The sequence below is a fragment of the Eretmochelys imbricata genome, chromosome 15 (genome assembly GCF_965152235.1).
Source record: "Eretmochelys imbricata isolate rEreImb1 chromosome 15, rEreImb1.hap1, whole genome shotgun sequence".
NCBI classification, from domain to species: domain Eukaryota; kingdom Metazoa; phylum Chordata; order Testudines; family Cheloniidae; genus Eretmochelys; species Eretmochelys imbricata.
The window spans coordinates 12,692,336-12,715,397 of NC_135586.1; the positions used below are offsets into that span (position 1 = coordinate 12,692,336).

The 23,062-nt window shown below is 44.6% G+C and overlaps 1 protein-coding gene across 3 annotated transcripts; it reads left to right on the top strand.

Annotated features, from left to right (window-relative positions):
- GGT1 (gamma-glutamyltransferase 1) lies at positions 1-22,601 on the top strand. 3 transcript variants are annotated; one of them, XM_077835389.1, is made up of 12 exons: positions 1-176; positions 1,174-1,301; positions 1,540-1,629; positions 3,375-3,567; positions 4,055-4,212; positions 6,676-6,825; positions 7,494-7,630; positions 8,310-8,497; positions 11,578-11,705; positions 14,064-14,176; positions 16,625-16,738; positions 20,328-22,601. In XM_077835389.1, the coding sequence occupies exons 1-12, from the start codon at positions 1-3 to the stop codon at positions 20,469-20,471; spliced, it is 1,719 nt and encodes a 572-aa protein (XP_077691515.1). In that variant the 3' UTR covers positions 20,472-22,601. The 3 variants fall into 3 exon arrangements, with proteins under 3 accessions (XP_077691515.1, XP_077691516.1, XP_077691517.1); XM_077835390.1 differs by lacking the exons at positions 1-176; positions 1,174-1,301; positions 1,540-1,629; ... (2 more) ...; positions 6,676-6,825; positions 7,494-7,630 and adding exons at positions 14,341-14,373; positions 15,967-15,975 and having other exon boundaries at positions 8,322-8,497; positions 14,064-14,188; XM_077835391.1 differs by lacking the exons at positions 1-176; positions 1,174-1,301; positions 1,540-1,629; ... (2 more) ...; positions 6,676-6,825; positions 7,494-7,630 and adding exons at positions 14,347-14,373; positions 15,967-15,975 and having other exon boundaries at positions 8,322-8,497; positions 14,064-14,119.
- Positions 22,602-23,062: the final 461 nt, after the last annotated feature.

The following is a 23,062-nucleotide window of genomic DNA, read 5'->3' on the forward strand; positions in this document are numbered from 1 at the left end:
ATGAAGAAGCGCTATTTGATAGTTGGGATTCTGACTGGCTTCCTGGTGGGCCTGGTCCTTTTCTTGGGGTTTTTCTTCGGACTGCGCTCAGCTCTGCAGCCCCCAGCGCAGGATGGACATCTCTACAAGAAAGCAGCTGTAGCCACGGATGCTGGGCCGTGCTCAATAATTGGAAGGTATCTCTCTTTACTCATGTCCGTACATTCTCTTAGCTATTGTTACAAAGTCAGGGACCCAAACTCTTCTATTTGCTTTCGCTCAGGAACTGCTCTGCTAGCTCTCTGCCTGTGGCATGCACGAGTGCTCTGTAATCTGTCATTAAGGTCAGGATACCAAAACGGAGGAGTCTTGCAATGCTTGGTTTGCTCTCCATGCCTGGGAAACATGGTTGCTGGCAATCTAAGCTATGTACAATGGGTCCACAAGGATGGGAATCGCATAAATGACTGAAATAAACTTTTCAAGCTGCTTTTAAAATCCATTTTTCCAGTCTCCATGGGGATTTTCAGTGGCCAATTCCCACTTTACATTTAAATGGGAACTGGACATCTAAATGCCATAGGCAGCTCTGGAAAACCTCAGCAAGGTTTTCAAGCTGATCTTAATGCAGATCTGTCCAGCCCACACCAGCAGGAGATGGCTGCTTTTTAAAAATTACTCCGTAAGATGGGGGACGCTCAAGAGTAGAGGATGCTACCAAGGGAGAGCTCAGTCGTCTGCAGGCTTCTTCCCTGTGAAACTGAACCAGGGTGCATCTTTGTCATCTTGAATAAAATGCTGAGAAGGCGACCGGATGCTGCTTCCCTCCTGCCTCTGTGCCGAATCAGGCAACCCCTTGAGAGCCTGGGCACAGAAGGAGGGAGTGGCGGTTGTGATGGGATGCTGAAACAGTCTTATAACGTTCAGCCACTAGGTGATGCCATGGGTAACGATACCTTATCTGAGCCGCTGGCCTCAGAGAGGGCAGCTCATTAAAGTACCTCTTAGACAGAGGACACCTCTCGTGTCTCACTCTATGGCGGAAGCTCTGTGGCCAGTCCACGTCTGGTACAAAGGCCTGACTGTCTGTAGCTGCCCTGCGATCGACCCTGTACAAGGAGGTCCTGAAAGTGCTGGAGAAGAGGCCTCTGTGCTGCCGCTGGACTATAATTTTGTTCTCTTTTGCCGGTTCAGGGATATCCTTCAGCAAGGAGGGTCTGCAGTGGATGCTGCAATTGCAGCTCTGCTCTGCGTGGGCCTCATGAATCCTCACAGTATGGGAATCGGAGGGGGTCTCTTCCTCACCATCTACACCAGCACAGGTAAGAGGGTCTGTCATAAATGATGGGCAGCACTTCACTTGAGACATGGCTCTGTCTAAAGCAAAGTTGTTAATTCTATCCTAGCACAGGGCGGGTCTGATAGACATCATGCCCTACCAACGCGGGAGTTAGCTCTCAGGGCTGTAGGGCTCTAGTTCAGAGGTTCAGTAACACAAAGCCAGTGTGCTGTGTCTAGAGTGAAGAGCTGATGCCAGCCTTATTCCTTATGTCTTTAAAGGGAAAGTAGAAGTCATTAATGCAAGAGAGGTGGCTCCAAAAAATGCATCCCTGGACATGTTTGGGAACAACACAGAGCTCTCCCTTAAAGGTAAGGAGACGTCAGGTGGTGCTGACATGTTGATTCCAGCCAGTGGATCCTTGGGCTGTTCAAACTTTAGCTACTGTTGCAATATCTCCTGGGTTCAAAGTACTTCTGACTGTACTGCATCTTGTGGCTGGAGTTGGCCCTACCCAGCCACCTGGGATTCTCACCTTCTCAATTGCCCCAGAAATCTCTTCCTCCTCCTGCTGATTGGTGCTGTGTATCGTCACTTGTCCAGGAAATCAGAAGGTACTGTCTCGTCCAAGACAGTCAGTCACAACAGTGCCCATTGTCTCATTCATACAAAGAGCAATGTAAAAAATCAATCTTAATATACAACTGTTAAGGGGCCATATTTTGTATTGCCATGAACAGCATAACATCTGCCACTGTCGTCCCCATGCTCTGATAGACAAGAGCCCCTGCTGTTAGATCTCACCAATGCTTGTGTTGCCCTGAGAGCCATCACTCGACTGTCTTATTAATGGTGGCTCCAGTTGCAGACCTAGAGGGTCCAGAGGAGAGGCAGAAATTCTCCTGACTGGAAACAGAACCATCTCTAAAAGACATGAAGTAGCTAAACCAACTGACTTCCCAGAGTGCTTTGAGGGACCTAGGAAAGCAAGTTCTTTTGCTGGGGTACATCTGTATTTGAGGGGGGGGAGAGAAAAGTCTCTGTGGGGAAAACTGGTATCCGAGGAGTACGTTACAATTTGGGGAGGTGCCAATAAAAATGGGTCTAGACGAGGTGCACGTCATTGCACCAACCCATGGACTGAAATCCCATTCGCATGGGTTACTTGTACAATGCCACATGTCCACACCCAATAGCCATCCCAGTGCAGGTGGATGCAATGAGGGTCCTATGGTTCAGCTCTGGTTGTATTTGTGCCCTTTCCTACGAGTCTTTCTCCCTGTTTTTGGATTGGAAGCCATAAGCTGCTTCACCAGTTCAGCTAGCTCCAGCGACGCCATCCCAAGCTGCAGGGCCTCGTGTTGGGTAAAAACCCCAAACCCCTTGCTACCAGCAATTGCTTCAAGAGTTCCCAAACAAGTACAGGGAGTGGCTGGACCAAAGCCAGCTGTGTCACACAGCATGATTGTATGGGTGGGCTGAAGTGTTGCAAAGGCAGGAGATGCGACCACCCATTTCATGCAGGCGATTCCCATCAAACAGCTTCCTTGCTAAGTGAACATGAGAGCCAGGCAGCGTTTTTCAGACTAAACTCTTCTCTGCCAAAAAAAGCAGTTTTGCATCAACTGAAACTGTTCGAATTCAGGCTGAATTCAGCAAGTAGCTTCAGCTTAAAAAAAAAAAAATTCTGCATGCTTTGATTTGACACTTCTGAAATGAAACATTTTGACTTTTCTTCTTGAAACAATGTTTTCATTTAGAAATGTAGCTGGGTTTACTTAAATAGTAAATAAACACACAATAAAAAACCCCATATGTTTTGGATTGAATGAAATGTTTTGTTCAAAAACAAAACTTTGTTTTATTTTTGTTTTATCGGTTTGGTGAGAAACTCAGCTTCCAGTCCAATTTTTTTCCTGGTTTCTCTCCCCCCTCCTCTCCCAGTTTGGACACTGAAGCAAGAAACCAATTGATTGCTCAGCTCTAGTGAAGACCTGGCCATGGAAGGGGTCCCCTTCACTTCTTATGGAAATGAGTAAATGTAAAGACGACTCTGTCTTTGCTCTTGCTTAGTGTTTGTTGCCCAATGGCCTAATGTATTCCCTGTCTGCTCCAGGGGGCCTGTCCATTGCGGTTCCAGGAGAAATTCGTGGCTATGAAATGGCTCATAAGCGGCATGGCAGATTGCCATGGAATAGCCTGTTTCTGCCCAACATCAAGCTGGCGAGAGAAGGGTTCCCAATTGGGAAAGCTCTAGCAAAAGTCATCAAGTCAAAAGAGAAAGCGATTGAAAGCAACCCCTCACTGTGGTAGGTAGTGCTTTGGAGCCTGCATCGGTGCTATTCTAATTGCCCCTGCTTGGACTGGCAGTAAGCTTTGAATGCAGAAACTTCAGAACCAGCAGTATGAGCCTCTGTCATTTGAGCTCAAGGACAAACCCCCATTCCTGGCTTCTGTGGTAGCTTTGATCTCTTATGTGGACCAGCTACTAGTCTATTAGACAAAAAGAGCCACTCTCCACTAGTGTAGGTTACACTCAAAGTGCTGAGCCTTGAGTTTGTTTTAACTCTGAGGCAGGAGTTCCTTGTGTGTGTTGTTCAGTGAGCATGCATGGCGTTACTGTCTTCGTACTTGTGTCTGGGGGACCATGTGAATAGCATGTCTTCTAACTCAGCAGCCCTGGTTTTCTCTTGGAAGCTGTTAGCCTGAATACTGTGCAATTCAAAGCCAAAGATGTCTGTGGTGAAGCTCAATGTCTCAGCTGATTCACTCACTCTCTTTTCCTTTCCCCCTCAGTGAAGTGTTCTGCAGAGGAGGAATGATCCTACACGAGGGGGATGTCATCAAGATGCCCAAACTAGCAAACACCTATGAGACTTTAGCCAATGAGGGAGCAGATGCCTTTTACACAGGGAGTCTGGCGCAGCAAATTGTCAAAGACATCAGGGAGGCAGGTGAGAAGCCAGGGGCTTGAGTATCTTTTTTTATACACCCCAAACGTATTCATCAAGAAGAGCTGCAGAAGCTCCGCTTCCATGGATGAAAATATTTCCTGTGATACCAAGTCTCTGATTTAGCAAAACTTCTTATAATGGCCAAAGAAAGTGAAACCCATTAGCAGCTGGCTGAAGTTGAGTCATTGGTTATAAGTCAGTAGTCATGGGGCTGATGATTTAGAGCAGTGGTTCTCAACCTTTCCAGACTACTGTACCCCAATCAGGAGTCTGATTTGTCTTGCATACCCCAAGTTTCACCTCACTTAAAAATTACTCGCTTACAAAATCAGACATAAAAATGCAAGTGTCACAACACACTGGAACTGAAAAATTGCTCACTTTCTCATTTTTACCATATTACTATAAAATAAATCCATTGGAATATAAATATGGTACTTAAATTTCAGTGTATAGTATATAGAGCAGTATAAACTAGTCACCGTCTGTATGAAATGTTAGTTTGTACTGCGTTTGCTAGTGCTTTTTATGTAGCCTGTTGTAAAACTAGGCAAATATCTAGATGAGTTGATGTACCCCCTGGAAGACCTCTGAATACCCTCAGGGGTATGCATAACCCTGGTTGAGAACCACTGATTTAGCGTCTTATTGGAGATAAGCAATTTTTTGGGGAGAATTTTTTGTGCCCGATTTAAATTTAATCTTGGGGGAACAATAAAACAGTGTAGACTCTTTTCCAGCCAGTAAATAACCTTAAGTGAAATCTCTGATCCAAAGATCTTTTGCTTTTAGACTCATGGGAAGTACTGACTTCCCATAGCAGATCAGGTTCTGCTGTCTAATCTGAGATGCAACCACTGATAATAGTTTATACCTAAAAACATAGGCCCAAACCATGTGGCCTTAATCTGTTCTGTCTGTGGGAATAGGGCTCTTACCCTCTGTAGGCCACTAAATGGTGACAGAAGCATAGGCTTAGCTAGTACCTTGTACATAGCTCTGGAATTCACAGAACCGTAGTAACCCACCTATTGTGTTTGTCCTCCTGGAGCAGTGAATTCCTCCAGCTGACTATATACTGTTTTTTGTTTGTTTGTTTTTAAGCAATTCCTTCAATTGGTTGTAAATGCTCTGACACTTAACATCACTGAGTTGTGTTTCCCCCCCCCCCCCCCGCCCAGTTCTTGTATTATGGGATAATGATCCACAGCTTATAGCGCTTTTCATCAGATCTCAAAGCACTTCACAAAGTACGATGGGGAACTTGAGGGACAGAAGGGGTAAGAGGAATGGCTTGGTTTTGACAACATCAGTACATAGAAGCCACCAGTCTCTTCTGTCTTATCCTTTCTGTGCTCAGTCTAATCACCTTCATTGCCCTTCTCAGGAGCTCTGTCAGTTTTTACTGTATTTTTCTTAAGATGAGGTGATCAGAATTGGATGCAGCCTCTAGATAGGCCTGGGCCACCTTTGCATGTCCTGTCCCTCTTCTGTCACTTATCAGCCACATCTCTGAACACCTAGGGCCAGGGACACCTAGTTTACCCATTTTCCTTCAGTTCTGTCTGGGGGCCTGTCAGCTCGTGGGGGTAAAACTCACAAGAGTTTGTCTAGCTCACACCATGCTCAGCACTCTGGTGCCTGAACTGCCAAAGTCCAGTTTATCAAAAGTGCTTGGCACCCACAACTGGGGCCTGCTCTTCAGAACTGCTCTGCACCCCACCTCCCTTGTTCTCAGTGGGAGCTGCTGGTTGCTGAGCTTTCTTGAAAATGTGGCCATAGGTTCTAAAGTGCCCTTGAGCTAAAATAAATTAAAATCACTCACTGTTTCTCGCCTGGGTGTATGGTCCACCTGGCTGGGCTCCCTCAGGAATGCTCTCTGAATGCATCCCTTTCAGGGAACGTAATACAGCATGGATGAGGCTCCCCAAAAGCACGGAGGGTAGAGACAAATAATCCCTGTTCACGCAGTGTTGGCCACCTCTTTCCTTCACTGCACTCTGAAAACCCTGCATCAGTTCCCTTCCTGTGAGGCTGGAAACAGACAGTGCCAAGTACTCTGCTTGTGGGGGGCATAAAGCAACTGCATCCACCCCAGCATTTTTCCTCCTTGTAAAACAAGAGGATTCTGTGGCTCACTCCCGGATGTTACCAGTCTCCCACAACGAGAGAAGCAGATGGCCAGAATCCTGGCTGGTATAAGTCAGTCCAAGAGTGATGCAGATTTTTGCAAGCTGGGGATATGGCCCTGAGTCAGAAAGGGATAAACCCATCTCCATTCACACATCCCCTTAACTCAGTAAATCTGTGGAATCTCACTGGTTAGATCACAGTCATGGTGAGTCCACTGCATTCCCACCACTGGCAGTCACAGCAATGATGGGGTAGGGGGAAGATAGGTTCTTCCTCCTACTGGAGAGCATGTAAACCCAGGGCCACAAATGGCTTTTCTCTCTGTTCTAGGGGGCATCATTTCAATGGAGGACCTAAGAGACTATACTCCAATCCTGAGTGAAAATCCTTTAAACATCACAATCGGGGAGTTCACCATGTACACACCCAGTGCCCCCGTGAGTGGCCCGGTGCTAGCACTCATCCTCAACATACTGAAAGGTAAGAGCAAGCCTCAGTGATCCACACTGTGACAGGCGATAGCAGCCTTGGGATTCCCAAAGACTGCGGCTGTTCAGCTGACTTGCTCTGCCATAGCAATCCTCGGTAGATAAACAGCAGCATTCTTAATCGACCTCAGTTCTGAAGTGGCGAGTGACAGAAGGCTGTTAGCAGAACACTTTGTACATCTGGGAATCAGCCCTCTAATTCCATAAATGTAGGGTATGGCCTTAGCATATGAAAGAAAAGGCTCAAGAACGAAAAAGATTCTCTTGATGGGTGTCCTCTGATACCTGCATGTGTGGAAATGAAAGGGACACTGCTCTTTGAAATGTGCTTACCTGCCATTCTTGCAAGTAACACCTAAGGTCACTCTAACAGAAACTAGAGGACATGTTCTCTTTGAAGTGCTTACAGCAATCTGTATTGTCAGTGCCTGTTTTTTCCGAATGGGTCTTCCATGCAGCAACAGCAGAAAAGGAAAAACTAATGGTGACTGTCAGACCCCAAGCAGTGGCTGTTGGGGCTCAGAGGCTGGGGCAATGCCTGCTTCTGAGTCTTTTCTTTCAAGATTTCAAGTTGACCATCTTTCAGAGCCAGTTCCTGTTTGCCACCCACTGGCCATGTGCTTTCAGATGTGCTCACAATGTACTATCTACTATTGCCAGGATTTAATTTCTCCAGTGACAGCATCACGACCATGGAGAAAAAGGGTCTGACTTACCACCGCATTGTGGAGGCCTTCCGCTTTGCGTATGCCAAGAGGACTTTACTGGGAGACCCAGCATTTGTCAACATTACGGAGGTAAATAGCAGAGAAGTCACTGTATTCCCTGTCCTAAAAGCAAGATCTTTCTGCATGTCCAAAGCATTATGAAAGCCAAGTGGTGACTGGCTTTCAGCTTCCAGCAGGGGACCCCTGATAGTTCCAAGGACACTTTAGAATTCTGTTTGCCATCCGCAAGTTGATGAAACACAGATCTGAATCCAAATACAAAGCCATATGTTACCACTGATCCATGGCTGACCTGCCAGGGATATAAAAAGGAATTTCCCCTTGTGTTTGTGGGCAGTGTGCAGCCATTGGTTTGCCAGTAGAATTTACAAAATATAGATAACGCTTTGCACTTTTTGCATGTTATGTGTTCAACACGCTATACAGACAATAACAGACTATGAACAAGGATAACTCCACTTGTCTGCCTACCTCACGGGGATGGTGACAAGGGACTTCCATAAAGTGTTTTGACAATGAAAGACGTGAACTGGCCTCAGTGATATTAATGTCAGTGTGTATAGCCTTCTCTTTATGACAGCTTGAAATGCTAGCAGCATGGGGGTTCAGCTTTCTGTAAGGAACAAAGAATTTCAGACAGTTTTCAAGGTCTGATGTGAGCCATCTCACATGGGTTCCAGCATTCTATATTTAAATCTTTAATTGAAACTTATTGGTAGCATTGAGCTGAATTTGTCTCTCCCAACAGGTGATCAGGAACATGACCTCTGAGTTCTTTGCAGATAACCTACGGGGGAAAATCAATGACAACGCAACCCATACAGTCGACTACTATGAGCCAGAGTACTACACTCCAGATAATGCCGGTACATCCCATCTCTCCGTTGTGGCTGATGATGGCAGTGCTGTGTCCGCCACCAGCACCATCAACCAATAGTATGAGTTCAGACGTTACTTCCATGTAGGCCTCTGCCGTCTTCATAGTGGTTCTGTGGTTGGTATAAACATCACTGGACTGGTATCTCCATAGCGGGTTAGTCGTTGGTAGAGGAATTGCTGACTGGAACTCCCTTTACTGGAGTCGTGTAGGTACCACTGTTCTGGTAAGACTGGAACTGGACTTCTAGATTCTATACTTTTCTCTGGTCTAGTCCTGCCAGGTGCTGAGCACCCTCAACAGTCATTGAAATCCATGGGAGCTGAGGGCATGTTACAGGTCAGGCCCCTAATGCTGAGTCCCACGCTATTGAGTAGGACACATAAGATCTAAGGCCTCCATTATGCTGCATTCAAGCCCACTCTTGTTTAATTTTGCCGTGACCTATTCCAACCCCTCTGTCCCTGAGCTTTGCCATCTGGGAATCCCCTACCGCACTCAAGTACCTCTTTTCAATTAATGTTTCCTTAAATTGTCAGACTCTTCCTGTTCCTTTCTTTCCTTCTGTCATCACAAAGGAAGTATAGTTACTTCAGCTGCTCTCCCCATTATCGGCACACTAAGTGTTGCACTGTTGTTGGCTATTAAGAGAGTTCTTTAGTTAGTGAACAGAGGCTTTATCCTTATTTACCAGACTGCAGCCAGGTTGGCCTTTCGTCCCCCCTGCTCAGAGTGAATCTTTCCTGCCTGATTCTCCTGGTGAGCTCAAATCCAACCTATCAAAATGCCTGTGACGTGTCAAGTGTTGGGCTGTGGCATCACTGAATGAATCGGGTGCGAGACACTAGCGGGTTATAAAGACGATTGCAATTTATTCAGTTGCTGAGTGATTTAATCAATAATGAGAAAATGTAAACAAAGTACATGATGCTGCTGTGGCGTTCTGGTGAAATACTGCCTCTGTTCTGGTAGAGATGGGTCTGGATCTGAGCTTGCAACTCAATCCTATCTCCATGATGCATCTCTACCCCTAGGGCGGTTTGGATCCGGAGTTCAATCTGCACATTTAGGCACGTTTGGGTATTTGGAGGTTTGGTTTGGCTCTGGTATGGGAAACCTGGGTCCTGATTCTCTGCTGTCCTCACACCTGGGATAGTTACACGTGCAAAGTGTCTGTAAATAGAGTTTCCCACTCATGTTGGTGGCAGTGTCTCCTGTACAGAGAAGGTTACTACACAACGTGAAAGGCAGAGGAGAAATGGTTCCCCCAGGTTAGATCCAGAGGTTGGTTTATGCCCCTCTGTTTGTCTGCCAGGTGCTCTCTGAGTGCAGGCCTGTCCCTTGTAGGGTGGTGAGGTCTCACTCTGAGATACAATAGTTTCATGTAGGGCTGTCAAGCGATTTAAAAACTTGTGATTAATCGCACTAACCTTAATAGAATACCATTTATTTAAATATTTTGGATGTTTCTACATTTTCAAATATATTGATTTCAATTACAACACAGAATACAAAGTATACAGTGCTCATTTTGTATTTATTTTTTATTACAAATATTTGCACTGTAATAAACAAAAGAAATAGTATTTTTCAATTCAAGTACTGTACATACAAGTACTCATACGAGTACTGTAGTGCAATCTCTTTATCATGAAAGTTGAACTTACAAATGTAGAATTATGTACAAAAAATAACTGCATTAAAAAATAAAACAATGTAAAACTTTAGAGCCTACAAGTCCACTCAGTCCTACTACTTGTTCAGCCAATTGCTCAGACAAACAATTTTGTTTATATGTGTGGGAGATAATGCTGCCCTCCTCTTGTTGAAAGTGAGAACAGACGTTTGCATGGCACTGTTGTAGCAGGCGCTGCAAGATCTTTATGTGCCAGATGTGCTAAAGATTAATATGTCCCTTCATGCTTCAACCATCATTGCAGAGAACATGCATCCATGCTGATGATGGGTTCTGCTTGGTAACGATCCAAAGCAGTGCGGATAGATGCATGTTCATTTTCATCTTTTGAGTCAGATGCCACCAGCAGAAGTTTGATTTTCTTTTTTGGTGGTTTGGGTTTTGTAGTTTCTGCATCTGAGTGTTTCTCTTTTAAGACTTTTGAAAGCATGCTCCACACCTCATTCCTCTCAGATTTTGGAAGGCACTTCAGATTCTTAAACCTTTGGGTCGAGTGCTGTAGCTATCTTTAGAAATCTCACATTGGTACCTTCTTTGTGTTTTGTCACATCTGCAGTGAGAGTGTTCTTAAAATGAACAACATGTGCTGGGTCATCAGAGACTGCTATAACGCGAAATATATGGCAGAATGCCGGTAAAATAGAGCTGGAGACATACAGTTCTCCCCCTAAGAGTTCAGTCACAAATTTAATTAATGCGTTATTTTTTAACGAGCATCATCAGCATGGAAGCATGTCTTCTGGAATGGTGGCCAACGCATGAAAGGGCATATGACTGTTTAGCAGATCTGGCACGTAAATACCTTGCAATGCTGGTTACAAAAATGCCATGCGAACGCCTGTTCTCACTTTCAGGTGACATTATAAATAAGAAGAGGGCAGCATTCTCTCACGTAAATGTAAACAAACTTGTTTGTCTGAGCGATTGGCTGAACAAGAAGTAGGACTGAGTGGACTTGTAGGCTTTAAAGTTTTACATTGTTTTGTTTTTGAGTTCAGTTATGTAACAAAAATAGACATTTGTAAGTTGCACTTTCATGATACAGAGATTGTACTACAGTATGTGTATAAGGTGAATTTAAAAATACTGTTTCTTTTATCATTTTTACAGTGCAAATATTTGTAATAAAAAATAATATAAAGTGAGCACTGTATACTTTGTATTCTGTGTTGTAATTGAAATCAATATATTTAAAAATGTAGAAAAACATCCAAAAATATTTAATAAATTTCATTTGGGATTCTATTGTTTAACAGTGCGATTAAAACCACGATTCATTGTGATTAATTTTTTTAATCGCGATTCATTTTTTTGAGTTAATCACATGAGTTAAATGCGATTAATCAACAGCCCTAGTTTCATGTAATCTACAATTTACCTGAAGCTTGTCCTTGACCTAGAGTCTGGGTTTGACGTGTCTTCCCTTCTGCTTGTTCTATTTAGCTTTGGCTCAGAAGTTCGCTCCAACGTGAGTGGAATCATATTTAACGATGAGATGGATGACTTCAGTTCACCTTACATCATCAATGGCTTTGGAGTCCCTCCCTCTACTGCAAACTTCATCGAACCAGGTAGCACTTCACGCCCTCTCCTTAGCCAGTATCATGGCTGCCTTTTGCATACCAAAGTGATGCTGACTGCCAGCTAAAGAGCAGCATCCCCTGACCTCTCACTGACTCTGTACTGACATGACTGACATCATCCTCTGACCTCTCACTGAGTCGAGGTCCCTGTCACATGTCGGAAACACCTATGTTCTGTATACTGCATCACTGATAAAAGCTCATTAACTACAGATCACGTTTCCTTACTGTGATCTGTATGCACTGGCTGGCTGAGAGGAACACAAGCATTTGTAGTGTTGAGGAAAACACCTGGGACTTGCTTATCCCCAGCTGTCTGAAGCCCTCACAAAGGTGAGCTCAAAAATCACTCCAAGTGCAATGCTCCACAACTGCAGGAGAGCCTTGGACATCGCTGATCAGGGAGGCAGTAAGAGTGAATGTGGGAGGCCCTGGGAGCGGTGCACAACCATGCAGCATTCCAACAATCTGCGGGCTGCAAGTAATTTGCATAAATATTTAAAATGCATTTGTGTCGGTGTGTATGCTCTTCCTCCCCCACGATACCTTTGGAATACAGCTCTGAAAAAAATACACTGTCTTTTTCTAACCTTTAAACCCAGGTCTCTTCCCTTTGCTTCCCTGGTTTCCATTTTTTTACAGGTGAAGTGGAGTCAGAGGTACACCCCCCTTTATGTAAAAGCTACCTTTTGCCAATGACAAGGGTGGATCATGGGGCAATGAAAATGAGATGGAGGCAGCCTGGCTTCCTCAGGGGGCAATTTAAAGGAACTGGGGCTCCCAGCAGTGGCTGGAGCCCCAGGCCTTTTAAATTGCCTCCAGAACCCCGCTGCTGGAGCCCTGGGGTAGCAGCTGCGGGGCTCCGGCGGCTCTTTAAAGCCCTGGGGTAGCGTCTCCGGCAGCTATTTAAAGCCCTGGGGTAGCAGCTCCAGGGCTCCCCTGCTTCTACCGCCCAGGAAAAAGCTGTCACCCTAGTGCTCTGTTTCCTCTGATAAAGGCTGTTGCTGTCCCTCTTTGGGCACTGCAGTGATAGGGGGTATGTGTGGTCTAGATACAGAGAAGTGCAAAATTCAGACACTAACTTTGAATGCCCTATGGTTTTGCCCTTTTTATTTACAGACAGAAGGGCTCAACTGAGCAATTGGGATCTGGGATTCTGAATTCCACCTCTAAAGCACAGCCGTGTTGGGCAGGATCTATAAAGATGCTCAGACCCACTGCAGTGCTGCTTTTGTGGTCCATTCTGCTTCCTGCTTATGTTTTCTCTTTGTAAATATTTATGCTACAGTGGCTCTGAATCACCTGAGCAGCCCGGTATACTGGGGTGATCTCCTGTGTCCCATTCAACCAGGTTTAAAGGCAGTATTGTATGGGTAAAGCCTAACATGCTGAGGAATCTGGCTGTCTTTCACTGCAGTATTTTGAGACACCAATGTCCAATTTCTCCAGGAGCCCCCACTGCCCCAGGGCTCTGGGGGCTATTTAAAGGACCAGGGCGGTAGAAGCAGGGGAGCTGCAGGCCCTTTAAATAGCCCCCCAGAGCCCTGGGGTAGCGGTGGGCTCCGGGGGCTATTTAAAGGGCTGGGGCTCCAGCTGCCTCTGCCGCCCTGGTCCTTTAAATAGACGCTGGAGCCCCGCCGCTTCCCCAGGGCTCCGGCGGCTAATTAAAGGACCAGGGCAGTAGAAGCAGGGGAGCCCCAGGCCCTTTAAATAGTCCCTGGAGCGCCGGCTGCTGCTGCTACCCCGGTTGGGGGAGGGTAGGAGAAAGGGGGGCACTTACCTTACAGGGTGGGCTGGGGCTGGCTCTGACCCCCCATCAGCCCCGCCCCCTTCCGCCCTAGGTCCCGCCCCTTCCGGGGGCCAGAGCTGGCCCCAGCATATCTGTAAGTCACTCGACTTACTTTCACCCCTGGATGGGGGGCTAGGGGTTTAGTGCAAGGGATCCTCCCCAATCAGATCTAGAGCTACAGAGGTTCTCACCCAGACAGGAAAGTGACCAGGAAGGGCCCATTCCTCAAGGATGAATTCTGAAGTGGACCCCTGGCCTCCAGTGTATGGGTGCACACATCTGGATAGCTGGCACACTGAGGTGTGCCCATATGTCAGGGACCAGCTTAAAGCCCTTGTAGTTCTCACTCCCACCCCCTCTACAAAGCCAACGACAGGGGAGAATCCCCTTGGCAGCTGAAGAGAGAGAGTTGTGCGCTGAATCAGCAGATCTGGGATCTGCAAAAGACCATCGGTAGCAGTGTTCTGTATTTCTAGCCAAAGCAAGCTATGGCGGTGTGGGCTCAGATGCTGAGCATGTAATTAAGTACAAGTTAATGTCTGTGTGCACTCTTACAGGTAAACGGCCCCTGTCCTCCATGTGTCCATCAATCCTAGTGGATAAAACAAATAAGATCAAGATGGTGGTTGGTGCCTCTGGAGGAACAAAAATCACCACAGCAACAGCACTGGTATGTGTCACTGTGGGATGGATAAGGAGACAGATAGTAGAGGCCAGACAAGGTTGGAGAGGTGGCTGAGTCACTCCATCCTGCTTCTCATTGGGAAGGCTCCCATGAGATTGCCTTGAGATTCATAAATTTTAAGGGTAGAAAGAAACATTTTGACGATCTAGTCTCACCCCCTACAAAATGCAGACCCTCACCCAGTAATTTCTGCATCAAGCCCATAACGTCTATGTGAACTATAGCATATATTTTAAGACATCATCTGGATATAAAGACTGCAAATGATGGAGAATCCACAGCTGCCCTGTGTAAGTTCTTCCAGTGGTTACTTGCCGTCACTGTTAAAAACCTGCACCATAATACTAGTCTGAATTTGTCATTTCCAACCATAGGATCCCATTTTGCCTTTTCCTGTTTGGTTAAAAAGCCACTTACTGACTAATCTCTTCCCCATGTAGGTAGTAATAGACTGTGATCAAGTCACCTCTTAACCTTCTCTTGGAGTAAACTCAATGGAGAGATTTAGGAAGCTCAGTCTATGAGGAGTTTCAGAGTAGCAGCCGTATTAGTCTGTATTCGCAAAAAGAAAAGCAGTACTTGTGGCACCTCAGAGACTAACCAATTTATTTGAGCATAAGCTTTTGTGAGCTACAGCTCACTTCATCGGATGCATTCAGTGGAAAATACAGTAAGGAGATTTATATACACACAGAACATGAAAAAATGGGTGTTACCATACACACTGTAAGGAGAGTGATCACTTAAGATGAGCTATTACCAGCAGGAGACTGGGCGGGCGGGGGACACCTTTTGTAGTGATAATCAAGGTGGGCCATTTCCAGCGCTTAACAGGAACATCTGAGGAATGGTGGCGGGGGGAGGAAGAAACATGGGGAAATAGTTTTACTTTGTGTAATGACACATCCATTCCCGGTCTCTATTCAAGCCTAAGTTAATTGTATCCAGTTTGCAAATTAATTCCAATTCAGCAGTCTCTCGTTGGAGTCTGTTTTTGAAGTCTTTTTGTTGTAATATTGCAACCTTTAGGTCTGTAATCGAGTGACCAGAGAGATTGAAGTGTTCTCCGACTGGTTTATGAATGTTGTAATTCTTGACATCTGATTTGTGTCCATTTATTCTTTTACAATGCCGTAAGCTTTTGGAGGCATTTAAAAAGGCTACTTTAAAAAGCATCTGTGTGTCCGTACAACCCACTGTTGTTTACACTAAGCCCCGTACTTGTGTACATTTCTGAGTACGTGAAAATTTGTATCTGTCTCTTTGCATTTTCCTGAGTGCAAAAGGGTGAATTTTTTTTAGGCTGCTGAAAGAGTTAGTGGGTCAATAACACTTGGTTAGCAAATACAATAGTCTACTATCCTTAGAGGTAAGGAATCCAAGTCAGATTTGGTACAATGTTCCAAGCTTCTGAGGTAGCTTTCATGGTGTGCCCTGCTTTGGGGTGATAATGGTCCAAGTACATTTTAACAGAAGACCAGCAGAGGCTGCTGTTGAGCCTCATTCTGTATAACTTATTGACAATTAAGGGGACAATCTAGGTCACTTACCTCACAGGCATGCAAAGTTATTAACTTATCCAATATTTATGTTTCTGAGAGCTACATGGTTTGCGTGGGAACTGCTCCTTCATGCATTTCTCCACATGCAGGACTCTCAAATGGCAGCTGTGCTGCACAGCTACAGTTCACATTTACTGGAACTCTGAATGGATCTGATGAAGTGAGCTGTAGCTCACGAAAGCTTATGCTCAAATAAATTGGTTAGTCTCTAAGGTGCCACAAGTCCTCCTTTTCTATTTACTGGAACTCTAACTTGGCTTAATTTGAGTCCACTTTAGAAATGTGGATCCTCATGATTCACTGTACAAACTTCTTACAGAAGCGTTTATGGTTATCACAGGAAGAAGCTGTCACCCTAGTGCTCTGCTTCCTCTGATAAAGGCTGTTGCTGTCCCGGCACTGCAGTGATAGGGGGTATGTGTGGTCTAGATACAGAGAAGTGCAAAATTCAGACACTAACTTTGAATGCCCTACAGTTTTTCCCTTTTTATTTAGAGACAGAAGGGTTCAACTGAGCAATTGGGAACTGGGATTCTGAATTCCACCTCTAAAGTACAGCCATGTTTGGGCAGGATCTATAAAGACACTTAGACCCATTACAGTTCTGCTTTTGTGGTCCATTCTGCTTCCTGCTTAAGTTTTTTCTCTGTAAATATTTATGCAGTAGTGGGTCTGAATCTCCTGAGCAGCCCTGTATACTGGGGTGATCTCCTGTGTCCTGTTCAACCAGGTTTAGAGGCAGTATTGTATGGGTAAAGCCTAACATGCTGAGGAATCTGGCTCTCTTTCACTGCAGTATTTTGAGACACCAATAACCGATTTCTCCAGGTGCAGGTCATGTACTAATGCTGCGGCTTTCTGCTTCATCCAGACAATCATCAAATCCCTCTGGTTCGGGTACGATATGATGAAGGCTGTGGAAGACCCTCGACTTCATGATCAGCTGTTTCCCAGTGTCACAGAGCTGGAGCAGAATGTAGAGCAGGTCTGTCTTCTCTGGGAAGGATTGGGGTTGGGGGTATGATGTCACACATGATCCTGGTCTCCGCAGGCACCGTGGGAATGTTTTCCCTTTGTTCCATTGCATAATGTTTGTCTGTTTATGAACATAAGAATTAAAGTTGGGCAAAGCTTTGGCCTTAGTCCACAACAAGGAGTTCAAGGGCCCACCCATGGGGGTTTGCACTTGGAATTTTGGCTGCAAACAAAGCCGGAAATGCCAGTACTACAGAGCTGCCCTTGGATTTGCCTGGAGGGAATTTAATGCTGTCCTTGGCCCTGCATAGCTTAAAAACTTTTTAAAATACTTAGCCTGGGCTTGGCACGAAGTTTGTAATGACTACAAACCCAGTGAATTTCAACAGGCTTTGTCTCTTAATGTATTACTCTCTTCGTGATCCTGAAGAGTTGGGTATGAAGCTGAGTCATTCTATGGCACCTGAAGGATGGCCAAGGAGATATTCATTCAGTGCTGAGATCACCCTTGGAAATCCATAGAAAACTTCCACTTACATGGGACCTTTGCTGTCCTGTCAATGCATTGTTACACTGGGGTAAAACCTGCCTTCAGTCTGGATTCAGAATGGCAGATACCACTCCACTCAAGCCAGCAGACCTGCTTCTCTGACTCACTTCTCTGATACACTAATCTGTCACCCTAGTGCTCTGCTTCCTCTGATAAAGGCTGTTGCTGTCCCTCTTTGGGCACTGCAGTGATAGGGGGGTATGTGTGGTCTAGATACAGAGAAGTGCAAAATTCAGACTTTGAATGTCCTAGGGTTTTTGTCCTTTTTATTTCGAGACAGAAGGGCTCAACTGAGCAATTGGGAACTGGGATTCTGAATTCCACCTTTGTCATAACCATACAGCTAAGGGTAGCATAAAATCCCTCCTTTACCTATAAGGGATTAAGAAGCTCGAATAACCTGGTTGGCACCTGACCAAAAGGACCAATAGGGGAAGAAGATCCTTTCAAATCTGTGGGGGGAGGGTTTGTTTGTGTGGCCTTTTGTTGTTCTCTCTGGGACAGAGACGGACTAGGGCAGGAAAAACCATCTCCTAAAACCCTACCTGAAATAAGCATCCAAGAATAAAACAATTAAGGAAACGCATTAGTTTATCTTTTGTTTTAGCTTGTGAATTCTTCCCTAAGAGGGAGGTTTATTCCTGTTTTTTGTAACTTTAAAGTTTTGCGTAGAGGGGAATCCTCTGTGTTTTAAATCCTATTACCCTGTAAAATTATCTTCCATCCTGATTTTACAGAGGGGCTTCTTTTACTTTTTATTTATAACAAAGTTTTGGTTTTAAAACCTGATTGGTTTTTAGTGTCCTAAAAACCCAAGGGCTCACCTTGTTTACCTATTTGGTTGGTATATTATTCTCAAGCTTCCCCAGGAAAGGGGGTGAAGGGGCTTGGGGGGGGATATTTTGGGGAAACAGGAACTCCAAGTGGTCGCTTTCCTGAATCTTTGTCTAACTCACTTGGTGGTGGCAGCGATACTGTCCAAGGACAAGGAAGAATTTGTACCTTGGGGAAGTTTTTAACCTAAGCTGCTAGAATTAATCTTAGGGGGGTCTTTCATGCAGGTCCCCACATCTGTTCCCCAGTGGGAAGAGAATCCTGACATCCTCTAAAGCACAGCTGTGTTTGGGCAGGATCTATAAAGACCCCCCAAACCCACTGCAGTTCTGCTTTTGTGGTCCACTGTGCTTCCTGCTTATGTTTCCTCTCTATACAAAGCACACCACTGAATTGCACACATCATTTTCCCAAGCTCATACAATGTGCATTCCTTTGCCTTTATCCACATTGAATGTCACCTGCCATTTTGTTGCCCAGTCACAGAGTTTTGTGGGATTCCTTTGTGACCTACTTTGGCCTTAACTGTCTTGAATAATTGAGTATCATCTGCAAATTTTGCCAACTCATTGTTTATCCCTTTTTCTAGATTATTTATGAAAATGTTGAACAGTATTGGTCCCAGTATAGACCCTTGGGGGACACCACTATTTACCTCTCTCCATTCTGAAAACTGATCATTGTTTACTATCTTTTAACCAGTTACTGATCTATGAGAGGATCTTCCCTCTTATCCCATGACAGCTTGCTTTGCTTAAGAACCTTTGGTGAGGGAACCTGTCAAAAGCTTTCTGAAAATCTAAGTATACACAATCTCCACTGGATCACTCTTGTTCACATGCTCGTTGACACCCTCAAGCACTCTATTTAGATTGGTGAGACATGAGTTCCCTTTACGAACAATCATGTTGACTCTTCCCCAGCAACTCATGTTCAGCTATGTGTCTGACAATTCTGTTCTTTACTATAGTTTCAACCAGTTTGCCCAGTACTGAAGTTAGGCTTGTAATTGCCGAGAGTGCCTCTGGAGCCTTCTTTATAAATTGGTGTCACGTTAGCTATCCTCATCTGGTATAAAAGCTGCTTTAAATGATAGGTTACTAACCACAGTTAGTAGTTATGCACTTTCACATTTGAGTTCCTTCAGAATTCTTGGGTGAACACCACCGGGTCCTGGTGACTTATTACTATTTAGTTTATCAAGCTGTTCCAAAACCACCTCTAATGACACCTCAGTCTGAGACAGTTCCTCAGCTTTGTCACCTAAAAAGAATAGCTTAGGTTTTTGGGAATCTTCCTCACGTACTCCACAGTCAAGACTGATGCAAAAAATTAATTTAGTTTCTCCGCAATGGCTTTACCTTCTTCGAGTGTTCCTTTAGCACCGTGATCGTCCAGTGTCCCCACTGACTTTTTGGCAGGCTTCCCGCTTGTGCTGTTACTTTTTGAGTCTTTGGCTAATTGCTCTACAAATTCTTTTTTGGCTTGCCTAATTATACTTTTACACTTGACTTGCCAGAGTTTATGCTCCTTTTCTATTTCCTTCAATAGGATTTAACTTCCAATTATTAAAGGATGCCTTTTTGTCTCTAACTACTTCTTTTACTTGGTTTAGCCATGGTGGCATTTTTTGGTGCCTCTTACTGTGTTTTTTAATGTGAGGTATAAATATAATTTAAACCTCTATTATGGTGTTTTTTAAGTTTCCATGCAGCTTGCAGGCATTTCACTTTTGGGACTGTACCTTTTAATTTCTGTTTAACTATCTGCCTCTTTTTTGTGTAGTTTCCCATTTTGAAATTAAATGCTACTGTGGTGGGCTTATTTGGTGTCCCACCACCTCCACAGGGATATTAAATTTAATTATGTTATGGTTGCTTATTACCAAGTGGTTCAGCTATATTCACCTCTTGAACCATATCCTGTGCTCCTTTTAGAATTAAATAAAGAATTGCCTTCTGTCACTTAGTAGCAAAACTCCTTGGAAAGCCGGAGAGAGGAGGTAGCTGGTTGGAGGAGTGGGAGGGTGGAGATGGTGGAACAGGTTTCTGTGTGGAGCTACCAGCAGCAGAGGGGACCTGGCAGTGGGGGCAGCTCAGGGGTACAGTATACTTGTGCGTTGCATGTGAGGTACATAGCATATACTGTGTAATCTCTGTCTGCATCCTTCGGTGCCTCTCCTGTTGTGTGTTTACCCCTTCTCTCTGCATTCCAGGGCATAGAAGTGGAACTAGAGAAGAGGAAACACGATATCAAGAGGACTAACAGTAGTGCTGTCGTCCAGGCCATTCTGCAGACTGCTGATGGCTGGGCTGCTGTGTCTGATTCCCGGAAAGGTGGCTTCCCAGCAGGCTACTGAACTCACTCAAGTTGCTCTGACAGCCTGCTGCTTTGCGGAACTAGCAACCAGCTTACATGTGGGGAGAGGGAGGCAGAGAATACTTGAGCACTGCAACTCAGGGACTGTCACAGGAAAGAATGAATTTGCCTGTGGTTCTGCTAATAGATCTGGACAGATGTTTTCGAGGGCCATTATTGAAAAGTGCCTTTCAACAGATCAGTGTGCTAAGAAAAAGCACAAATCTCCCAGAATATACAGCACCTACCTAAAGGGTCTAGTCCCTACTCCTGCTCACCAGGGATTGAGTGCACAGCATTTGGAAGGTCCAAAGCCCCAGCTGCAGAAACTGTTCCTTTATTTTTCAGCTTTATCCAGCCAGTGGCTGTCCTTGCCTGTCTTCTAGCAGTGACCGCATTCCCAGGAGAAATGTATGATGGCGTGTGAATAGGATGTAAGGTGCTGGCCACTCTACACTGTAAACTAGTACATCTGAGCTACAGTCTGAAGAGTGATTGGGATAACTCTTCTCCACAGCCTCACCAATTTTTTAAGACTATCGTCTTGCTTCTCATTTCAGGAGTTTGAGGGATGATGGGGTAGCTGAAGAAGCGATGGTGCCAATGTCTTTTGTTTGTTTTTTATCTGTTCAAAAGCTGTAAAGGGAAGACAGAGGCTACCTGTTTAATTTATGCTGAAAAAGAATTACAGGCCTATGGAGGTAAACATCCCTGCTTTCACCTGTACAGTACACGTGTCCACAAGGAACCAGGAGGCTCTATATGCAATTTGGCTCCTTGGTGCAACTCCTTCACGTCCCAGAGAATAGGCACATCTATCTACCCCCTTATCTATGATGAGTCTTCCCTTCTCCCCGCACCCCAGTTTGTCTCTCTCTATTATCCTTTCTGACAGCATGCAAGAGTCCAAGGGAAAAAGGAAGGAAGCATTTAAAGCTGAATATCATAGTATAAACCACTGCCACCCAGGGCAGCATGGCATCTTGTCTTTCAGTTACAAAGCATAACTTCTGAGGGGTCAGTTTGGTTATATCACTTTGATGTGGTATCTAGAAGGTGAAAAAAGAATAAGGGGTGGGGGGGTGCAGGGTGCCCATCCTTAAACTCCAAATTTGATGCAGTTGAATACATAGATTTTTCTTTCTTACCTGCCGCTTACCCCAAAGACTTGAATATTGCAGAAGTTGTGTCTTAGATGAGTGTGAAGCTGTGGTTTCAGCCAACTGTCCCCCTTGAACTTTTGAGTTGCTTGTGACTTTCAGCCATCTTTATAACGGAAATAAGAACATTCCCACCTTCAGAGCTTGGGTTCATTCATTTGGATTTGAGATGCAAGGTGGGTAAATAAGGCCCAAGCACCCTCGCTGCCTACTGAAGTCTCCCCACCGGGAAACCCTGTCAAACTGGCAGCCTGCTCCTCTCTCCATTGTCTGTTGGAGTTGGATGAAATCCAAGAACTCAAATATAACTGGTCTAAACAGGATTTTAAAAATCTATTCGGTTGCAATAACTGGTGGCATTAGTAACATAAACAAGACTGCATTGAAAATGAATGTTAACCTGAAGTAGCTCTCTAAAGAACAAGCTCAAGTATTTGTTCACCTGTATTTTAAAACAAGCAACCAAAAACAAAATCCACAATAATAACAACTAAATGAAAGTCAGGTCATTCAGAAAGTATACCCCAAAGGATTTTGGAGCACAATGGCAATTGTGTTCCTAAATCCTTTAGGTGTGGAGCAGGTCAGGAACTGACTTTTTCCTTCGAGAATTTCTGATGAAAACAAATGTTTTCATCAATTGTTGCTGAAAATGCTCAGATTTTGCAGTTACTGAAATTTAATTTCTTAAATGTTTTGGGATGAAAACTTGCTTTTCCAAACTCCTTTTTTTAATGAAAAATGTCAGTTGAATTCATTTCCTGTCCCATTCTATATAGGTCCTTTGGCGACAGGGCAAGATTCTCAAACTTCTTCCACAGTATGTCAAGGTTTAGCTGTCACGGTGTTGCTTTGATAATACAGAAATCGCAATATGAGTTATTTTCTAGCTGACAAACAAGTGCCAAAGTATGGCCTTCAAAGATTTGACCTGAGTTGCACTGATTATGTTTAAAATAAATAAATAAATAAATAAATAAATCCATAACTGTGCACCGACGTGGCATGATTTAAAGTCCCAGTGGAGGAAATTAAGTAGACCTTGGGTACTATTTTGGAACGCACCAGAGCAAATCATTCTAAAATGACTGCTTTAGCGTCTCCAAATCTTTATAATGACACCAGTTTTCTCACAGCACTCTAATTAAAGGAGCCTGATAAGCTCCTTAGCAAGAGTTAGGCTGTTACTATTTCACAGTCATTGTGGTAATTTTCAGACCCCCCCACAATTCAGTGCATAATGCAGGACCCAGGGATCAAGCCATGCGAGCACAGTCCAGGCAAAGACACCCTTGTTTCAGAGGTGAAGTGGAACATGTGGCTGTTCAAAACCGCCTTGCTGCTATTGTAAGAAATGCCAGAATGACTTGGGATGGTTGAGAAATGGAAACCACACTGCTGGTTCCATTCTCTAAGAACTGATCAGTTGGTG